Here is a 15,642-nt window from a genome sequence, read left to right as displayed (position 1 = left end):
TAACTTTGATCTGTTGACTGTTTTAATGATAGATTATGATTGTTTTAGATGAACACTTGATAATATCACTACTATTACTATTACTACTGCTACTAATACTACCATCATTACTACTAATTGAAGAAAATTGATTAATAAGCAAGTTGGACAGTTGTTCTTTCATAATAGAAGGAGGAAAAAACCTATTACAATTTGATTGCTTATACAACTGCATTACCAGATAATTACTATATATTAATCACTATTTAACTGAAAGCATTTTTGCCAAATCACTTGTTCATCAGACAATGAGTCAATAAAATAGAATATTTTATCACGATTATTTTCAATTTTTTGTGTAATCTTAAAAACACCATCCTTTGAAAAGTACAATAAATCAAATCTGCCATTGTAAAAATTTATTTTTGTTTGGTATACTGAAATGGTTAAATTTCTCTTTAAAAAACATTTTAAAAACACGACTAATTTTTAAAACTAAGAAGATAATTACTGGCTATTCTTGTCATCCAAGGTGCATGTGATGAGTCAATGTTTGTTTGAATTAATTGCAATACACTGCCAAGAACTCGATTCATTAGATCAGCTGTAACAGTTGTTAAAGGTCCAGTTGCACTAGATAGAAAGGTATTTCCTTTTGTTTTAGGTACTAAATTACCAGTTTTATTGTCTTGTCCTATTCCACCTTCATTGGAACCATCATTGCAAGAAGTTAAATTCATACATTCAGGTCCTTTACGCCACCAGTTAGGTAAATATGAACAAAGCATAGGTAAAGTAACCTCAATAAGATATGGCGCTTCAGAAGCACCAGTTGCTCCAGATTCGGCTAAAAGTTCCACTTGCTTAATGATGCTTTGTAGATCACCAATTGTTTTAGAAAGTTTTTCAAGTACATCTAAAATGGAATAAACATTAATCAATTGTATGTAACCAAATATTTTAGGAAATATTGTTTCAAATAAATCAAGAGCTTTTACTAATTAGAAACTGTATAACAGTAAAAATTATAGGCTGTCTATCCATAACACCATGATTTTTTATAAGTCTTACATGAAACGCTGCTATTTATCATCTCTAAATTCACTGCTCTCAGAAACACAGTACATAATTACGGGATGAAACCTTAAGGTTTTGTTAGCGAGATCTTTTCTTTGATTTGGTATTAGTACTGCACATATAGTTTGAAAAGCGATTTCCGAAACTTGTAATGACATTTTACAAGTTTCAATGATAACCACTGGCTCCATGTGTGTAAGACATTGATGAAATTTAGAAACAGTTAGTGACACTGAAACAAATCAAAGATCATAGAGAACAGAGTATACTAGAATACTCTTACTAGAGTGTAGACAAATGGAAATTTCAGAATGTCTAAAAAATGGAGCATAGTTTCTTAACCGCTTACTTTGTAATGAAGCTTTAGCAATATTAATGTTATCTGGAAGTACGATCAGTTAGACGGTAAAGCTTCCACTTAAGGTTTATCACTTGATATCTTTTTCTCAATATTTGACTTCATTTGTACAGTTGGATTCATATATTACATGACATACATCCTGGAATAAGAGTCTTTTTAGTAGTATATAAGCCACATTTGAAGCATAAACTGTACAATTATCTCTTTCAATTACAGGAGACATATTAGATAATAGATTACTGCAGTTATGCCCCAACACTGCGAACAGTAAGAATTAAATGCTTTGTATACGCATATGTGAATTCATGTTCACATTTCTGAGCACGTTTCAAAGGATTTGAGACTGAGAGGTTCAGCAGCTTTAAACAGTGCTAAAACTCGGCATTTAATTGACGCCGGGCATATTGTGGACATTCCACAAGCCTTCGAAATTATTAGGAGACAAAAAACCCAGTGTCTCTCAGGTTCGCCAAGGCAATAGTAGTAAAAAAGTCAAACCTGATTTATATGTTCACAAAGAGACAATAGTAAACTTATCACTACCTTGTTTAGTTATTTTGTCGTAATCATTATTTTATTAGTGTTTATTTTGTTATGCGGTCTTCCCCTGACTATTTCTTATTTTATGTACACCAAAACCATCCTTTTCACTCACTTAATCCTCTTAACTTATGTAAACTCTTCGAATCCTGTCCAATTATCACATAACCCATCTTATCAATTTCTAATCCCAATAATGTTAAATAAAGTCTTCCTACCCTCTAAAACTATATCGCACAATCTATCTTATCTATCCCCGGATCTTATTTAATTAGTGCATCACCCACCTCTCATGTTTTTAAATTCCAACTCCAAATAACTTCTAACCTGTTCTTGTACATATCTGTATGTAGTTATTATTGATAATCATTGTCATTCTAATTCTTGTCGTTATCTATGTCAATTGTTTTTATATCATACTTGAATGTTATCCTTCAATAAACATATCATTGTACAAAAATGGCCGTGCGTTTGGTGATATTCGTTGTAAGCAGTGGATGAGGAACCACGAAATACAGTGAATTCGTATTATTCTGCCTCAACTTTTGTTCTGGCTTTATTCAGTCATAAAAGAAAGCGATTTAATGAAATTTATTGTTACGTTGAAGATAATAATAATTCGGATGTGATAAATGAGTTATTCTTGATATAATAATTTTTTGTTCACTTTTAGGTATTTATCCTTGTTGATACCATACGTTTTTAAGTGTAAGTAATGTCAGTGTGCACCTGTACCTATTTATTTTATCTATTATATGTTGTATACCGGAACTGAGACACGAAATAGTCCGGTGTTTTTCAGCACAGAGTTATAATCGGAATCAAATATTTTCAATACTCTTACTATGTCTTCAAGAACGAATGTATGAACACATCTGAATTTTGAATACACTCAAACTTGACTTCTGATATCGTGTGATTAAATGCATTTTAAGTCAACAATACACACGATCTAAAAAAATTCAGGGATCAGAAATTTGTTGAGTCATATGGATCGCTAAACAAGTAGTGAAATTATTTTGTGGTATTTTACTGAATGTGATTTATTACTTTCAGCTTCACCTGTATCCGAACACCCTTTATGGAATATCAAGGATTCGATAAAAACATTTTAGCTAAAATACCTCATAGTTATAGTTGGTTAATAGGATAACAGCCATAGTTTGTCGGTTTCCGTAAATTTCCTTCCTTGAAAAAGCTTCACTTGAAAACACATCTCCCTTAGTTATCTAATTACAATCGTAAGATGAAACACATATGGATAAATGATTGATATCAAATAGAGATACAACTGTAGTTATGTCTTAAATTCACCTGTGCACATGAGTCTACAAATTGGTTAATACATCCTTTACTTACACAAAATAGATTTACAGCAATGAATCACTAACCTCTAGCTTCAAGACTATAATCACCACCACGATTATTGAATGTAATTGAAAGAGGATTATTAGAATTTAAATTAGCCTCTAGAAAAGCTACAGGGAATGCAGATGCAAGTGCAGCAAGGCAATCACCAATTAAAGCTCTATGTCTGAAAAATACAGAAGAGTTTGTGTGTGTGAAATACACTATAATAATAACAAAGACAGTAAATCTAATATGATGAATGACAATTGTAAAGTAAATATTTACCAAAAAATTGATATTATTTACACAAAAAAGTGAAATATTTCTTTAAGATTTGTATTTCGAACAGCTTCCAGTCTGAATGTAAAGAGATATCTTTTTTGAAGCATTAATATATGTCAGTATAAATTACTAGAATCCTATCGTTCTTTTTTTATATATCTGTGATGTTGAAGTCGTATAAAGCGTGACATTTAACTGATATTTTCGAAAACTATTTTAAGTATTCCGTGAAGAATCAAGCAATTTATTAGTTGCTTATAATTGTTCAATGAATAAAATAATAATTTATTTATTATCATTAAAAGTATCGATTATCTTAAAAAGGAATAATAATAATAAAACTTCTTTAACCCATGAAAAGAAAAGAGAAGACATTTTTTATTCTCCTATTTCATTGCACGATTAACAAGAAATATTCCATAAAAAATATATGAACGATGAAGTTCAAACGATCAATGGATTGTAGTTTTCCAGATGAGAAACGAACCCCTTTTTAAAGTGAAAACATCCGAATATAAAATTAATTAACATGCATATCTTTAAATATTGGGGGGGGTGACAATGATAAAAACTGAATACAGTTTTATTTACATCATTCTCAAGTTATGATACTAATCGACAATGTATCAGACTAACTGGTTAACACAAAGTAAACTGTTGAGCCAGTTATGTTCAAAAAACTGACCTCAAGTTCATGACCCATATATCAAACCGACATGTTAGATATCGACGGTTAATGAATGAAACACCATTTAGAGCTTACAGAGTTTTATATTTTCTAAAATAAAGGTTCGCTTGTGACCGTGAGAATAAAACGATTACGAACGAGTTTAGAGAAGTATTCTTTCACAGCACTTTTTTAAAGGCTAGGATTAAGGACAGGATTCATTTTATGATTAAAACTAAGTCAGAATTAGGGTTAAGGTTTAGAGTTATGGTATATATAGACTAATTCTGAACCTTGATCCTAACTCCTATCTTAAAAACAAATAGCTAACTTAGAAAGATGATTAATCATATAATACCAGAGTTTTCTTAACAAATTCCCTCATTTTCTGGTATAAATTAATCAGTCATATTTTCTGTCTTCTAATTGGTTGAACCGGTTTGATCTCAAGTTTGTCCAACAACATATTTATACTGGGAAATTTATTCCGGCTTACTAAATGAATACAAACAGTGAGTTGATTAAATATGAAATGAAAACAACTTACCTATTTAGTTCATCAACAAAGCTTTGACTATGGTATTTTTTCAAAACAAAAAAGGAAGGAACAAAATAAATAGTGATTATTGTAAATTACATTAATATGAATGATTTCATGCAAAGATGACGAAAAGAAAAACTGTTTAATCTTTTTAATAACTTCTGGTCAAAAAGTTAACTATGGAGCTTATATTAAGAATATTGGTGATTTTACCGTTATTCATTGACGGTAATTAGTAAACTTGCTGATGAATAAACCAAGACTTTTTGATTGGCTTGGTAACTGTATACATATTTTTATATATGGAAGGTGTTCATTTATCACAAAGCCAGAGGTCAGCTGACGAATATAGTGAAAGTGAGTGTAAGGGATAAACAAAGACAATAAAGATTACATAGAAAGCTGACGACAAATAATATTACTAGAACAAAGTTATATAACAGTTGTGGAATAACAGGAAAACTCACTGATTCATGAAATTGGCTCTGAAGTTACCAACAAGTGAGATAACTAAGACCTCGTAATTAGGCCATATAACTAAGAGAATGCAAAACTACCGAAGGCATCCAACCGAAGATGAGAATCTTCCTCATCATATTATATATATATATATATATATATATATATACTTACTTACGCCTGTTACTCCCAATGGAGCATAGGCCGCTGACCAGCATTCTCCAACCCACTCTGTCCTGGGCCTTCTTTTCTAGTTCCATCCGCTTCTTGTTCATTTTTCTCATGTCTATCTTCATTTCTCGGCGTAATGTGTTCTTTGGTCTTCCTCCTTTCCTTTGACCTTCAGGATTCCATGTGAGGGCTTGTCTTGTGACGCAGTTGGGTGCTTTCCTCAATGTGTGTCCTATCCACTTCCAGCGCTTCTTCCTGATTTCTTCCTCCGCTGGGATCTGGTTTGTTCTCTCCCACAGTACGTTGTTGCTAATAGTGTCCGGCCAATGGATCTGAAGTATTTTGTGTAGACAATTGTTAGTAAACACCTGTATTTTCTGGATGATGGCTTTCGTAGTTCTCCAGGTTTCTGCCCCATACAATAGAACTGTCTTAACATTTGTATTGAAAATCCTGACCTTGGTGTTGGTTGACAGTTGCTTTGAGTTCCAGATGTTCCTCAGTTGTAAATATGCTGCTCTTGCTTTGCCGATCCGCGCCTTCACATCTGCATCAGATCCACCCTGTTCATCAATGATGCTGCCCAAATACGTAAAGGTTTTTACATCTTCCAAATCTTCTCCGTCAATTGTGATTGGATTGGTGCATCCTGTGTTGTATTGGAGAATCCTCCTTTTCCCTTTGTGTATATTGAGACCTATTGCTGCTGAGGCTGCTGCCACACTGTTCGTCTTCTCCTGCATCTGTTGTTGCGTTTGGGATAGTAGGGCCAGATCGTCTGCGAAGTCTAGATCATCCAACTGCATCTTAGATGTCCATTGTATCCCGCGCTTCCCTTCAGACGTTGACGTCTTCATGATCCAGTCGATCACCAGGAGAAAGAGAAAGGGTGAGAGTAAGCAACCTTGCCTAACACCGGTCTTCACTTCGAACGACTTTGTCAACTGTCCTCCATGCACAATTTTGCAGTGTAATCCATCATATGAGTTCTGTATGATATTGACTATCTTCTGAGGCACGCCGTAGTGTCGAAGAAGTTTCCATAGTGTTGTTCTGTCCACGCTATCAAATGCCTTTTCACAGTCAATGAAGTTGATGTAGAGTGATGGATTCCATTCAATTGATTGTTCCACAATGATCCGTAGAGTTGCGATTTGGTCTGTACACGATCTATCCTTACGGAATCCTGCCTGTTGGTCACGAAGTTGGGCGTCTACGCAGTCCTTCATCCTGTTTAACAATACCCTGTTGAAGACTTTTCCCGGTATATATATATATTAGTTGGCAACTTCAGAGTATTTTTCTCTCTGAAGATAAAAAGCTTCTATTAAGTATTTACCGATTGCGAAAATGATTATAATCAAATACGAAAAAATATGTAGTTTTACAGAGATAATGGTTAAAGTCGTAAGAAAACTTGTGCATCAGTTTGGTTAAAATTAGTTATTTACAAGTTTCGGAATGATAAAGTGTTTGTAGCTTAGAATGAGGGTACTTGACGTTTTGTTTACTCTGGTCTGAACGATCTAATTGTGAGTCTGTCATCGTTCTCCCGGACAATGTGATTAGAGAGAACCAAGCTATCAGGATCTCTTCAGAACTGACTAACAACTTTTTCGGTTGACGTTGTATTCGGTTGGAAGTTATGCTAAAATTTATCTACAAGATAATTTATAACAACCGCGAGAAACACTATAAAAATGTAATAACTTCATCTCGCTAAATCCGCATGAACACCGCTTAGCTGTCAGATGAAGAGACACAGCTTGGCTTATATCATCCTATGTGGACAACTACGGAAATGAGTTCAACTGGGGAAGTTTCTAAATATTTTACAAAGGAAACACACAATAAGCCAGAGATTTTTAGAAGTCTAGGGTTTAGATTAATCATAAACCAATAGGTATATTAAAATAGACTAAATCCATCAGCCAATAAAAAGAATTAACAACTTTAAGGTAAGGCGCAACAAAATCAAAAAGAGCATGAAAATAACTGCCATACAGTTATAAACAACCACTAATTAAAATAAAGGCCCATCGAAGCCCATCGAATAATGGAGAACTTCTAATATCTGACTTCTCAAAGAAGTGTGTGCTGACGATGCTGCTTAGAAGAACAACGGAAGCTTCATAAATAAACAATCCATCACGGTTACAAATAACTAATTACCTGGTATTACAACACGCTAATAGAAAAAAACACCAATTTTAGTTTGATTTGAATTACGCTACGATCACAAGTTATGAAGTATTGCACAAATATTTCTGCATAAAACGAAGGAATGATGACTAAGACCATTCTAAATAAATTGCCAACGTTTATTTACTCCTCTCACTTTGCTGGAGAGTAATGAGCGTTAATAAATTTTCAAAATGAAATAAGTAACACGATGGAGATGTTCATTTAGGATTGACAGTCATATCATGTTTTGGAAAAATAACGAACAAGATTCATAATATATAGAAAGTTCTGTTCACAGGTTGACTTCGACTGAAATGTCGGTGACAACTAGGCAGCAGTGAACAGTATAAGGTTCTACACCCAAGACAATACTGTAGATCGAACCCGAAACATTCGGTTTCGTGGCAGAGCGTCGTACTGAAATCACTGAATCAGAATTCAGCCTATCGAGTTTTCAACTTCAATGAATTATTGATATGACACGATAAATTATTAAAGTCTAATAATTCGTCTAAACTGAACTTCAGTTAGGTAACATAAAGTTTTTAAGAAAATAACTTCAATACACAGACTCACCGATTTGCGTGTTTCGATGATGTAGTACCTAGTTTATATAAAGCGTTGAGTATTCGGTAACATGTGACTTGGACATTACCCACTAGAGGGAAAAGAATGGAAATAAATAGAGTTCACATTTTTAGTTAGAAGGGAAGACTCATCGAAGGGATTGGAAATTATGAAGCTAGGATTTTACACTAGTTTAGGCCGTTTATATTAACAAGTATACGATGCTACATTTTAGGTTAAAATCAAAATAAATTGCCCATAAATGTGAGTCATTTATGAGTGATGAGCTGTTTGTTGATCGGTTTCCATTATTTATCACATTTATTCATGTACGTTTTACAAAACATATTCACCAACATTCGCTCTGCGCGTTCTCTCTCCTACTACTGAATAAGTTAAACATAAATAAAGTATAAATGTCAAACTGTAACAGAAGACGTGATACATTCACAACAATAAAGGACGAAAGAAACAAATTTTAAGACTGAGTACGGTAGAAAAGTTGTGGAAGGTAGTTTCTGATTAGCAATAATATTCAAGAAAGGCGAGTCCTATTTTAAATAAGCCACTCAAAAAATATAAGCAGAGATGGATGGTGGCTAACAGTGGAATCCAGTACACGCATTTCATCTTATTTGTGACTGTTCATCTGTGTGTGCCTGTATATCGGAGTTGATATTCGCTCCGAAATTCGAGCTCAGTACTTTGCGCTTTAAACACCATCGCTTTATCCAAATAGTACTGGGTTCTGCAATGAATAACAACTCTGGGATGCAGGTACATACAGCTTACGAGTCCAAAATAGGACGAAACGAGCGTTCGGATTTCCAGGGATAGTCACCACTCATCTCTGCTCATAATGATTGTGAATTAAGGCTATTTCGAAACAATCCGCACAGGATACACATATGTCTATAAGAGACTGGTCAATTGGAATTTTTAAGATTAATGGAAAGATCCAAACAACCAATATATTCGTAGATCACTTCATTTTATTTGAAAAATACTTTTTATAATAACAGCAAATGCATAAAATACTGTCTATCTTCTAAATAAATTCAAAGAAGCTGTTTCATTTGTTTGTAAACAATTACAACAATTCATTATGTGTTTTGTTGTTGTTGAATTAAGCATTTATTTTCGGTATAGAGGAAGTTTGTGGAAATTACTGAATTCTCACAGTTTACACAACCGAACGATCTTAGTTAGACAACCAGTGAAAACCAAGAAGCACTAAATAACTGTTTAATTATAGTACATAAATCCTCAGCAATGGGCACCCACGACTCACCCTAGGGGCTCTCGTCTCATGAAGAGTTCTTAAGCTTTGGGTTAAATAGTGTCAATGTCTAACTGTAGTCAAGTCTCAATGTTGCGTTACCACCTAACATTGTTTAAGATGGATAACTGTCTCACGATCGATATGGATGAACTCTTCTTGTCACGACTTCTCACTAGAACTCCTGCGATTGCATCTCGAAGTTAGTCACTAGTGAGCAGATGATTATTATTAATATAAATGTGTTCGTGGAGATTCTTCAATTTCCATATTTAGCATCACGGACTGATCAGAATTAGAAAGCTGTTAAAACCAAGATGCATTGGACAGCCATTTCGTCCAAGTATATGATTCATCAGTAGTGAACACCCAAAATTTACGTTACTTTTGTTTTATAATAATAATATCCAGATGAACATAAAACCATCATTATTACCTAACAGATATTCGCCACATTCGTTTTTGCCCAAATGTTCAAACATTGATTTCAGTACAGGTAATAATACCATGTGAATGTAATCTACTGAACATGCGCCACGTTTAATTGTACCCTGTTTATCAATTAGGAAAAAAGGCAAACAGCATATTGATTACCGCACAAATGTATTTATTTGCAGATTCTATATAAACAAATAGAACACTTATTAAAGATTAGTTGTAAGATAATGTAAAAAGTATTTAAAAAGTTTTAATAGAGCAGTGATTCCCATTAACCTATTACTCATAAAGTTTATTGTCACCAAAATCTGAACAAAACTAAATCACCTCTAAGTAGTTAATTATTGCAGTAAAAGGTTAAATTGAATTTAGAAAATTAAAAACCTGTCAGTCATGTGCACCACAGAACCTGGCACATCAGTTCATCGGTCAAAGTTATTACATCACCTTAGCATACCGTGATAAAATTGTCCCGAGAAATTCCACAGCAGTAGAAATAGTAATACCATCAGTAGTGGTGGTAGTAGTAGTAGTAGTAATAGTAGTAGTAGAAAAGATTAGATCCAAAAATAAAGAGAGAAGCATATGAGGACTTCGAGACCAAGGACCTAAGGGGAGATAACTGGTGAATGTATCTGAGCCACTGCGATCGATTATGAGTTATGTCACCAAAACATCCCTAACCACTGATTACGATAATGACAAATACACCTACCGATTAGTCTGTACCTACCTACGTGCCTCATTTTAGCTGTTAACGACTTGAGGGACTGATTCTACGTTTTATCTTGGCTGCCCCTAACCTCCGGGACAAATACTACTATATAGTTGCTCTGAGTTAATTATGAAACAATGAAAAGCTCTTGAATGAGAATTTGCTAACCATTATATCTTTAGTTTATCTCAGTATAATTGTGAATATTTAAACACCTAAAATTTGTAAAAGATTTCATAAGATAATCTAGGACGATGAAGTTGTTTATGGGAGGTATTAAGACCTCTCTTTTTCAACCCCATCTCACATTAGCAAATATGTCACATGTTAAAATGTAGTTTTTAAAATTTATACATAATTTAGTTATAGGAATGTGATTTGGGTTACTTCACCTAAAGCTTCTCTATGATTACTGCCGTTTCTATTATCAGGTAAAGAAGGAGAGTTAGGTGGAGGGTTAACAACCGCATCTTGTAGAAACAACCCGCTACGAAAACTCACATAAGAAAAAATTTTTGGACAACAGCTCATGCCCATAGAGGCGTAACGTGCTTAAGTACGTAGGTTAGCAAGTAAATATGTGATTTGGATACTCAGAAGTAACCATTTAATTTATGATTTCAGAAAAACATTTATGAACGAACTTATTTTAAATAAACTATTTATACCTGTAAAGAGCATTCGGACAAAAAGTAGATCATGGTTCTGAGTTACCTTACTATATTATGTCGAGAGAAAAAACCTCGCATATATTTTAACTCTGCAATGAAATCCTATAAAATCATCAACTTTATTCTGTACACAGAAAAGTAACTTCAGAAATAGAACTTTAAAAAAGCAATTTCTAAAGATATATATTTTGCACAAATCTATTGTTTGCAACAGACATTTAAATGAACTAAAAACGACAAATGTTTATGGTCTATTAGTAAACATAAATATTTACTTACTTTCACATGTGAATATCGACTAGCATCAAGATTTCTAACTACAACGCATAAATCATCAGCCGCATTAACAAAAAACGGTAGGATGCGACTGCGAACAAAATCCTCTGCAGTACCCATCTTTAAGATAGCTCTAATCAAATGAAAAGTAAAATCAATAGAGATAAGTCGCAGTTATTTCCCATTAGTAAGATAAAATAATTATTATCTAGTTTTTTTTAGCACATTGTTTCTTAGAAAATATAATTTTAAATACTATTTCCTTAGCTGAACAACAACTGAAAACTAAGGACACTGGACGATTATACTATTCTAGTCAAAAGCCACTTGAAAAGTGAACATTGTTGACTCTGTTTGATGTGTGAATGTTAAAACTTCGAATTTCACTTCAGACAAAAAAAGAACCAAAAACAGTAGAGTTCGTTTTACTCTAATCACGTCGTATAAAGACATTCTTAAGAAAATGACGCTATGACACTATGTTACTGAGGAGATGGAGTTTACATTAACCTAGATTAAACAAAACAATTAACAATTAAGTAGTTAGATTAGAAATTTTGTCACTAATGGATCGATTATATATATTGTCATATTGTGCGACCGTTCGAGTATACCAGTGATCTATACTCTCCCTAAATATGTGTCCAAACCAGTTAGCTACATGACTGAAAAAACTAGAAGTAGAAAGCTTCTACATTAGCTAACCAAATCAAGAATAGATGACAATTTATAACACACCCTTAAGAAAATAAGGTCTTAATTTTATCCATTAGTGTATGTATATTTCCTCAGAAAATAAAGTCAAATCTTAGTGAATAACGTACATCTGCCAGCATTTCTCACTTTTTATTATTCTTTTGTCTGGTTGACCCAACCTGTCACCTGTCTCAATGAAAAGTAAATATTCCTTCAAGGGATTCAAACGCTAAGGTGAGGGCACACCATATATATATATATATATATATATATAATGCTGGTAACCATTATAAACTGAACATATACACATATACACAAATTAACTTACTTTACATCAATTGTTTGCACAAGACCTTGAAGACAAGATACAGCTATCTTTACATCATGTCCAAATGTGTTCAATTTTATTCGAAGTAACGAGAAGAGTTTACAAAATAAACTAGACAAATAAATTTTAATTAAACAAATCAGATGAATGTGAACTAGATCCCCAATTAAAATATTATTTCAAAGTTTTTAATGATCAGTTTATTAAATAACGCATTTGATATGACAAAATAATGGTGAATGAAATTTTAAGAAAGCGCTGAATTGTAGTCAGATTCCGATTAATGGCACTACAGGTTGATACTAGTTTATACTAGAATACTTTTTGAAACATTTAGAAATCCATGCTTATCTTCTTCCGTATTTCTTGTTATTTAGTTATTCGCTTCTAGACCTTATTGGCAAACTATAACTAGACCCTTCAAACCAAACTAATAATCAAGTCTCCTAATCTTGACTACTTCAAATAGCCTAATTACAAATCTTTTAAACTCAGACACATACCTGTTTGTTTCATAAATTAGAAAATATTGCATCGTGTTTAATATAAACTTCGTATTTCAGTATCATTTATTTAGTTAGGCTATTCATTCCGATGAATTTTAATTAGTCGACACGATTAAAATTTAGTTTTCATGTAAATAATTCTCGAAATATGCCTTTAAAGTATTTCAATAAATAATGCTTCCGATATATAGCCATAGCAGCTTGACAGAGGAAATTTTACCTTAGTTTTCAGCTCATAATCATTTTGTTAACAGGTTGATAAACTCAGTTCTATGAACTGTTTACTCCTAGTAAGTCGCGACAGTGCAGTTTGTGTTACCCATATCTCGTAATCCATTATTCAGTTGAATAAGTAAATTTGCAGTCATTTGAATACCAAAGTTATAACTTCAAAATTATAAACTTCATCAGAGCTTAACTGTATCTTTCAGTGTAACCATACTATTTCTGTGCTCAATGAAACTAAAGATTTAAATTATGGAAATCATTTATAGCGTTATAGTTTTACATTAAGTTTTAAAAAAGTTACCTTAAAGCGTTGTGATTATGAATCATAGTCTTACACAGACTTTCATAACATTAAACATATGTTTTCCCACATTTGTATACAGACAAATTACATTAGAACTGAGAAGTTAGATGCAGTAGCTGTGTAGAATATTCAATATGCATAGGCATACTATATAGTAATGTATTGTGAATGTCTGAAAAACCGATATCGTAGTTTGTTTAATTTTTAGTTATAATAGTTTAAGTAATAAGGTTGTAATATATTGATCAGTATTAAAATACTGCGTTTTTAGTTATTTATTTACATACACTTAAGCTTCTAGTTACATTCCAACATGTAGTGGGATATCAACATGGGAAATAAAAGAGAAAAATAACCAAAGTTACGATTTACAAACTACTCAATAACATACGTGGCGGCCATCTTCTTTTCATCAATTGAAGCACCTGCTACTGGGTCTAAAAAGTATGCCTGTTGTGTTTCAAAGTAGCGTTCAACTAATGGTAGTACAACCTTAACAAAGAATTTCATATCTTGACTTGAACTTAACCATGAACGACTAGTACTATAACGAGTGCTTGGCATTGGTTCACGAACTGATGACATGGCTGAATCGACATAATCCAAAAGCTTGTTCAGTAACCCATAAGCAAATCGTGATGTTGGTGCTAAATCTAAAATGTATAATTTTAACCTGTCAGTTAGCATTAACACAGAGCCTGACATATTTATGTCTTGGCTCAAGTGGCTGTACCACAATTAGTACGATGAGATGAAAATAAAAATAGCAAAATAAATCAAAGTAATGTAGTTGCAATGAAAATAAGTAGACTAAATTTTGAGAATATTCTTCTTAAAGTATAATTGTTTCGTCATAAAGCGAAATAGCTTTCAAAAAACTACTTTTTGAATGAATTATCAATCATTTGTAATACGTAACAGTGCATAAGCTAACAAATTAGGCTTTTATTAACATATTTATTCTCCAGAACCTTGTTGTGAAAGTGATGAAATAGTGAGTGTCAGTTTAATAAACATTACAGTTAATAAAAATTATTATTTCTTCAAATTTCGACAGTTGAAAATCAAATCATAAGGTGTAACTGTTACCTCATTCTGAATTTTCTAATTCTATTTTTACTGCTAACTTTTTTCTGTACCAGGAATCAGTCATTATTAATATTCTTAAATGATTCATACCCATCGGTCCCAATGGCGTTTCTTATTAGGTAATCATTTTCATTATTTCCAAAATGTTATTAATGTTTAATCAAGCAATAATCTTCAGTTATATTTGGTTTGAAATATTAAATGGACTTTTATTTTTTTATATTTAGAAAGAGTTACGATTTATTATTGCTTTACAACCCAAGAGTACAACTCACTCACATAACCTTTTATTTTATTCTTTGAATTATATACTCATTTTACCCGTTGAATTTAGTTCTGTAAAATGTTCTGGCTTTGAAAACTAATGAATTGATTCTATTTTCAGTTTCAGTCAACCTATGATACGAGTTTAACTATTGAATCTGGGTTTATCTGAGTTTGTAACGATGTTTTAGATATTATGTTGTCAGCTGGATAATCATAACAACATAGCTAGTCACTCTGATTTTGCTTAGTAATAAATTGTCTGATTGTTTCTTAAACTACAAGGTTTGTTAATATTATCTGTCTATCTATCAACAGTATTAAAGAGTTTGATAAACTGTTAAGAATACAACTGAATTTTTATATGCAACTATGAACATTGATAAATTCTACCTTGATCTATCAATTTTACACTTTGATGAATAACAATATTATTCTACTATCGGAAGCTTTTCAGTTTATTAGTTTGTTGAGCAATCGTAGGAATAACCAACACCACTAAGTTATCAATACGATTGATGAATTCAGATTGCAATCTCATTTCTTCTTTGTTTTTAATGAAAAAAAGTGAGTGGTAACGATGAAAACTGAAAAAGCTCAATAATTAGTGCAAACTGGAAATAAGGAAAAATTAGTTTTTGGAGAGACAACATTTTTGTTTGCTTTAGAA

The 15,642-nt window shown here is 32.5% G+C and overlaps 1 protein-coding gene across 1 annotated transcript in view; it reads right to left on the bottom strand.

Annotated features, from left to right (window-relative positions):
• Positions 1-15,642, bottom strand: part of RYR3 (Ryanodine receptor 3) — a gene marked incomplete at both ends in the record, with an annotated part of 166,077 nt that overhangs the window by 54,463 nt on the left and 95,972 nt on the right. The window contains 8 exons of the mRNA XM_012937167.2: positions 491-895; positions 3,349-3,491; positions 4,804-4,830; positions 8,188-8,269; positions 9,894-10,008; positions 11,561-11,690; positions 12,582-12,692; positions 14,011-14,272. Of these exons, the coding sequence (XP_012792621.2) occupies positions 491-895; positions 3,349-3,491; positions 4,804-4,830; positions 8,188-8,269; positions 9,894-10,008; positions 11,561-11,690; positions 12,582-12,692; positions 14,011-14,272 (1,275 nt within the window). The remainder of the gene's footprint in view (positions 1-490; positions 896-3,348; positions 3,492-4,803; positions 4,831-8,187; positions 8,270-9,893; positions 10,009-11,560; positions 11,691-12,581; positions 12,693-14,010; positions 14,273-15,642) is intronic.

Source organism: Schistosoma haematobium, chromosome 1 (genome assembly GCF_000699445.3).
Source record: "Schistosoma haematobium chromosome 1, whole genome shotgun sequence".
Classification (NCBI taxonomy): domain Eukaryota; kingdom Metazoa; phylum Platyhelminthes; class Trematoda; order Strigeidida; family Schistosomatidae; genus Schistosoma; species Schistosoma haematobium.
This window is presented reverse-complemented; position numbering and strand designations above follow the sequence as displayed.